The following is a 7405-nucleotide window of genomic DNA, read 5'->3' on the forward strand; positions in this document are numbered from 1 at the left end:
AATCTGTGGTAGCACTTTTCCTTTGTTCTCACTTGCTGGCACCTCCCATCAGAAGAGGTGGGAGCGTTGTGCTAAAGATGCCGCGTCAGAGCTGGAGCTGTGTGAAGGCAGTCTTTTCTGAGTGTGGGACCCTCTTGCTAGTTCAAAACTGATATGAGTTGTGCTTTGCAACTGTGGGAGTTGAGCACGTTGATCCCGACACAAGGTCCCAAGAAAATATTAGGTACATTTCCACTTAACAATAATCATTTTCATTTTATTTATTTTTTCAAGATACTTTTTTTTTGCTTCCTAAACTAATCCTAGGCATCTGAAATTTAGTACATGTCTTTTTGTAATGTCTTTGAGGAAATGATATTAAAACATTATTAAGAGAATAATTTATTTTGATGTGATCTCTGCCAACTAATTGTTGGACAGCATCTCATGCAGCATGCTCTTACACTTAAAGTTGAGAGCTGTGAAACACTGTAGTGACATTCATAGCTGTAACAGTACTGTTAAATACTTATAACTGTCATGTAACGCTGGGAAATGAGGATGGAGAGGATGGAAAACAAGGTGCTGAGCAGAGGTAAAAAGAGGGTAAAAAGCCATGAAAAATGGAATTAAGGGGCTCTTAAAAACGTGACTTAAGCCTGGCTGTGTCTTTCAGCATAATTTCTTGCAGTGTGCAGTCATCCTGTACAGATGCCTGCCTGCCTTTGCTGATCCAGCTGAAGGTCGGGGCAAAAAGATTCCCACTCCTCTCGTTTGTTTTAATTTGTACTCTGAGCAGGGTCTTGGAAACCATAAAACAATGCTTTGTATGCACTTGTATTTGAAATAACAGTGAACCTACCTCCTGTTAAAATTTGTTCTAAAAAATGCTACAAATTCTAATTTAAATTGGGTGTGTATTTTTAAATCATAGGTCACCTCACAGACAGTGGTTGTGAGCCTGACTTCGCTTTCTTTTTTTTTTCCCCCAAGGAGAAGATGCAGAGCAGAGCTTTCACATTTTCGTATTTCAGAACAATTGGATGTTTATGTTTTGTTAGTATCTACGCTTGTTTAGAGGGTTTCCAGTCTATAAATTGCCAGAAGATGTAATGGCAAACCAAATTTTTCTTGCAATAACAGTAATAGGTATTTAAAAGAGTGCGTTCTCATTAGTAGGGTGGTTTGTCACACAAGTGTAATTAGTTTCTTTAAATCAGTTAAACTCTTGAGTATTATACTAAACACAATGTTTATCTACATACTGAATATTTTTCACATTAGTTGTTTGATGTCATGATAAAATTCAATCAATAAACACTTAAATTAGAGTGTATCATAGCTGCAAAACTTTGGCTGCATCTCTGTGCAGTCTAATGAGCAATGTTCAGGTTGAAGTGATCTAAGGGTCTCTGCTGCTGCTTAAGCCCTGGAACCAGCAGAAGTTTTACAATCATATTTTGGCATCTTGATTAAGTTGCTTAATTATGCTGTAGTATTATAGTGTAATGAAAACTTTTCATCTAGGAAAAAAGTGAGCTACAATAACTGAATAATTCTTTGGGGAAATATATTTTTATTTATTTTGCTTGTCTGTCAGAGTATGCATTTTCTCCTTTCTAACTGTTTGACATTTTTTTAAAGTGAATGAAAACCCAGCTGTGGTTGTTCCCAGATGTGGTCCAGCAAGTCCATTTAAAGGACAGCTAAGTACTAAAAGTAATGGTAAGTAACACTCATTAAAAAGTTGACGGGTTTTCTCTATGTGATTTAATTGCGTTCATGATCAAAATGCTGGAGCCCGAAGTTGGACTTGATGATCCACGTGGATCCCTTCCAACTCAGGATGTTCCATGACTCCATGAACCTTTGCACTGAGCTCTATTGGTGAAATTTAATAGTATTTACAATTGCTATATGTTATTGAAAATATTTTGCCTGGACTGTTATGCTAGCTAGAAATAATTAGCAACATATCTGCATTAGGTGGAGTATGTAGAATTACTACTTGGAGGAACTGTTGAAGTTAAATCTGTTCCTTTGCATGCAGTTGCTGGGATGGGATAGGATATGTTTCTGTGCCATCTCAGACTCTTTTTTTGAAAGAGCATAGAATGCTTAAAAAGGAAATTTCCATGCTGACATTTTCCAACTTCAGCTATATCAGTAACTATTTATTGAGCTGGGGGCAACGGGGATGAAAAACAACAAAGGAGATAAGACAGCTTCATGTTATACTGGCAGGTTACACAGACTGGCTTCCACTGAACAGAGAAGCACACAGTAATACTGTATTGAGTTTATAGCTTCTGCCTTCTGCGAACACTAAGTGTTCCAGAAACATTCCTAGATGTAAACTGGTGCTGTAGTGGGAGTAGGAAAAAATGACCTACTGCTCAGAGAAGTCATGGATGCTTCTCTGGAGGTGTCAAGGCCAAACTTGTTGGATCCCTGGGCAGCCTGATTTAGTGCCTGATTTAGTGGCTGGCAACCCTGTCCTTTGCAGAGGAGCTGGAACTAGATGATCTTTAAGGTCCCTTTCAGCCCCAAGCCATTCTATTATTCTGTGAAAGCTTAAGTGGAAATCTTTCAGAAGCATGATCATGGAACTAGTTCCTAGGAAAACAGAGTTTTATCTCAATACTTGATACAGGATAGAAGTTAAGAGCAAAACCACTTTAATGTTCTTCTGGCTTTTATTTTCTACTGATCATCTGTTCAACTATTATTGGAAATACTGGCTTTTAGATTTGAATTGCAGTCAATAACTTCAAGATTTGAATATTCTTTTACCTGCCTTTATAATGTTAATTTTAATCTTAATAGCTTTCTGCATTGACTCCTCCCGAAGTCTGACTAACCAGTACCTGATCAGAGATCACTTGATGTTTCATTATAACAGAATTCTTTCAGCCAAAGGTAAAAATTACATGTATAAATAATTTCCACTTTCAGATTTAGCTCATTTTTCAGAAAAGGATCATATCAAAAGGGAATGAATTGGGTTGTCAGAAGACTTGGGTTTTTTTTTGTTTTTTTTTTCCTTCCTGTTTCATGCTTGGAGTGATGTCAGCAAGATACAGCTTTTATGTAGTAATACTTGGGTGTTGTTAGGATTGAAAGTTTTGTATGAAAACCTTTTCTCTTTAGTGCTACCAAAGTTACTTTATTTAAGGGTACTTTGTGCTGTATTCTCTTCATTCAGCAGTAGTGCTGTAATAAAATAGGATATGGAGATAACCTCAAGAGCAAACATTCCAAATTTTATTTTAGAAATGATTACAGAACATCTTCAGTTAAAAGACCACTGACTTTTTTTTTCCCCCCAAAGAATGATCTTTATCTTTTGTTCATCTTACAGTCAGTTGCATTTGCAAGTTTTAAGGAGTTTGCATGTTGTGCTGGATTTGCAAATGAGAACATTGTGTTACTAATCTCTACTGTTGAGCATTAAAAATGTCTATGAGTATCTGTATAGATTTTAATTGTAGAAGTAGTTAACATTTGTCAAAAGGCAAATGTGAAATCTGGAACGTAAGAGCCTGTTGAACTTGTACATGTTTGTATGTTTTTTAATTATGTTGATATATATATATATATATTTTTCAGATTTAGAAATGTGTAGTTACTCCTATATGAGCTGGCAGTATCCCATTGCTAATGCTACAACTGAAAGCAATCTATTATCACTCAAATTATTATTTTTAAGGAGTGTGAATTGCTGTTCAAGTTAATACCATGCACAGGGCTAAGAGATGTCTGTAGATAACTGTTAATATTGTTTGGGTTTTTTTAATTTTATTTTTCATTGCATAAACTTGTTGTGGGGATTTAAGTCCAAGAGATATTAATGCTAGGGCTTGGCATTGTACTGAGTGTTTAAATTCATTGCAGAGAATTTTGCAATATCATGAGTTATGCGATAAAAGATTTCTGAAAACCTCCCAAAACATTATGTACTTTCTTTCAAGCTATTTTCAGAAACAGGGTTTTGGATGTGGTTATGCTAATTTTCCTATCATTTTGCCATTTCTTAATGTATTTTAAAATAGTGAAAGATATGCTTTATTCTAATTAAATTAGCATATATCCTGTTTTACTATTACTATTTTTTTCTAGGCATGACAAACACTAATACTGAATTGCATCTATTTTTTTCCTATTTTTAGCAGCTGTAGACTGTTCAGTGCCCAGAAGTAGGTTGAACAGCATTAAACGTAAGTATCTGTGAATTATCTTTTTTTCTGCAAAAGCTTCTGTAAAACTAATCTAACAAAGCAAATGCCAGATAAATAGGAGAATGACCACTAACGAAGCATATATCTATCTGTATGTTTCTTCAGCTTTTCTTATCCTGCTCTTATCTATAGATAAGATTCTGCAGTGAAAGTAATATTAGTGAGATGGACTTAGTCTATCAGTGATTAATTAATTCGACTTAAGATCATCACTAATTTTATTTAGGTTCCTTTTCTGCATGGTCAATGCAGCAGAAGAGGAGAAATGCAGTAATTTCTCTCTAATTTCTTGTGATACAATGTAAGCTTGGACTTTCATAAAAAGGGCTTATGGGTACAAGGCTAAGAGAGATATTAGGAATGTGGGCATATGGGAACTGGGACTAAAACTTGCTGTTCCTTTTGATAGAAAGCACAGTCAGTCACAAATGCCCAAATCAGCAGCCTGAATGCAGTTACTTTTCCTGAGAGTTTTCTCATTTCTTAATGGTGATGAAATGTGTCAGTAGTGTAGCTTTTCTTTACGGTTTTAGCTGAAGAGCAATACTTTCAAGTCATTGACTTATGGAATACTAAATGAATTATCAAGGAAGGGTGAATAGCAGCTGTTGGTTAAAATAACAAAGATGTATTTCTGTTATCTGATACCTTTTTTTCTAATCTGGTTAAAGAAAGTTCTTTTTCTCCAATTCAGTATTCAGTTACCGCTGCTGAGATACTGGAAAAAAACTTATATTTGGGATAGAAAGATAAATCTTTTCTGTATAGAATACTAGTCTCAAATCCAGACGAGCCAAAGTGATAATACCTTGCTAAATGATGAGAGTAACCAGAGCTTACATAGAAAAATCACTCATCCTTTTGGCAGAAAGATGTTAGCATTTTGTTAGATTTTTTTCCATTACTTTTGCTCAAGGAGTTGAGAGTAATAAGGCAACAGGCTGTTTTCCAAATGTGCAGCACAATTAGGAACAATATTACAAGGCTATCTATAGTTTACAGATTGAGATAGGAATTTCAGATCATCTGTTCTGCAGAATCATCTGAAAAAAAAAAAAAAACACCTTCCTTCCTAACCTCCAGCTATACCAAAATTTGCTTTGAAACGGGCAAGAAAAAACACGGCTGGTGTAAGAAACACCTGTGTGTTTGTGTAGTAAAATCCTCCTGTTTTTCTTTCTGGAATTGCTAGAATGTTTTCTTGATTCCCTAATTAGCTATTACTCTTCTGTACCTTTTCAGGTGTTGGGTCTTTCTAAACACCAGCAAATGCCTGATCGTTTTAGTCTGTTGTCTTTACAGATAAAATGCTCTGAGCTTGTATGTTTCACACCAGCATGAGTTTCACAGAATGAATTCACTTTGTAAGATAACTACACAGCTTTAACATTAACAGATAACTGTCACAACAGTAACAGGTGTGCTCTGTAGTGAAGAAATTTCCATTTTAGGTAGTAGGCTTTTGCAGTATGTTTCAGTTCATCTTAGACTAGAGTCTGACTATGTAACTCTGTCCTAATAACAGACAGAATATTAATCTCTTTTATACAGACTGTGATGGAAACATTTCACCTTTGTTGGCACTTTAGTTTTTATCCATCTGTTCAGTAGTGCATTAAATTTCATTAACTTGCTCTTTCACCTATTTTCAAACTGCACTAGCAAAAGCTGCTGTTTTTTACCTTATTAGAACATGGTCGCAACCAAGACAGCTCTAGACTTTTTTTCTTACCTGTCTTCTCAATATGTTTTGTCATCTGTCTGAGACCGCTTTTTATAAGCAGACATAGGTTGGAGTTTCAGCAGATTTAGCAAAAGTATAGCCTGTGGGGGCACATCTACTTTCATTTTCTCGATTAGTGGTCTCATAGTCTTCAAGGTAGTTAAGGTAATCAGACCTTCCTTGGCCGATATCTGCACTGATTTTAGAAACTCCTGGTGTTTAGAATGAAATTGAAAGCTATTTAAATTAATTTTGTACTAAAATTAGAGTGCTTGTGGTTGTTTGTTTTGTTTTTTTTTCCCCCTACTGTTATAAGCACTGTTTATGAAGAACTATAGATTTCAGTGCTATACTAATGATGCAGCCAAGTATTAAGTATCCAGATATTAAGCTCAATGCTAGCTATCATTTGTTGTTTCTCTGGTAATCCACCAAAAATACGTTATATTCCCCTTTGAAAAAGGGGATAATACAAAACTTACTGTGGAGATGACAGCTGGTACTCAGGTAGTAGTACTGAAAACAGAGCTATTGAAAATCTGTTCATGAATGAAGTACACAACAGGATTTGGAGAATATTTTCAAACCAGTGTATTTTTTCTTACTGGAGAAGGGACACATCAGTCTCAGATGCAACAGCAATGTGACTGACTATGAGCCATACTGATAGATAGTGTCACTTGGATCAAAGAGCTTACAGCTTTATTCTTCACATAGTTCTGTGCTTATCATTGCCTCAAGTGAAGCATATTGCCACTTTTTTCTTTTAAAAAAATTGAGGAAGGGGAATAGGTTTTCAGTTTGAAATATTCAGATCTATTAATAGCCTTGAGTTGCAAAACAGAATTCCTGAAGATAGTGTTAAAAAAAAAAGCCCCTAAAAATATGCATCACATATAGCTAAAATAGCAGGTGAGTATTTCCCTTTGGGGTTGTTGCCATGAATCAGTCGTTAGTGTTTAAGAATTAAACATGATACTGTAGCTGGCATGCTCCCTGGACAACTAAATGTGTACTGTCCTTAAAGTGGCTTTAGTTTCCACTGTTCTTTTCCTGGTATCTTAGCTGGCAGCAAAAAAGGCAAGCTGCCATGCAACTGAGCTTGCAGCGAACATGTTCCTGTGTATTAGATCAGCCTTATTGACTTAAAATAGTTGTTAAAATGTGAAACTTATTGAAATGTGAAACTTCTATGTTCAGAATTAGTCCAAGCATGTTGATTGATACTGGTGGCCATTAGAAGCCTGTGGTTGTGGAATTTGTGCCAGAAAAGTTGATATAAGCTATGCCAAGTAAGACAGCTGCTGCTACACATGCCTGGTTCCTAACAGTCTTGTCTTTTCAACCCATATGTTTAGAGGTTTTTCCACAAGTATATTGATAGCACAGCCTGAACCCAGTGATTAGTGTGCTTGGAATGCACACTAATGTGTGCTTGGAATGCATCTCTTTGATGAGAGGGGGG

At 35.8% G+C, this 7405-nt stretch overlaps 1 protein-coding gene across 1 annotated transcript in view; it reads left to right on the forward strand.

Moving 5' to 3' along the window:
• Positions 1-540: 540 nt before the first annotated feature.
• Positions 541-7405, forward strand: part of SPATA7 (spermatogenesis associated 7) — a 27085-nt gene continuing 20220 nt past the window's right edge. Inside the window, exons 1-4 of the mRNA XM_010711802.3 lie at positions 541-574; positions 1624-1704; positions 2806-2898; positions 4149-4196. Of these exons, the coding sequence (XP_010710104.2) occupies positions 541-574; positions 1624-1704; positions 2806-2898; positions 4149-4196 (256 nt within the window). The remainder of the gene's footprint in view (positions 575-1623; positions 1705-2805; positions 2899-4148; positions 4197-7405) is intronic.

The sequence above is a fragment of the Meleagris gallopavo genome, chromosome 5 (assembly GCF_000146605.3).
Source record: "Meleagris gallopavo isolate NT-WF06-2002-E0010 breed Aviagen turkey brand Nicholas breeding stock chromosome 5, Turkey_5.1, whole genome shotgun sequence".
NCBI lineage: Eukaryota > Metazoa > Chordata > Aves > Galliformes > Phasianidae > Meleagris > Meleagris gallopavo.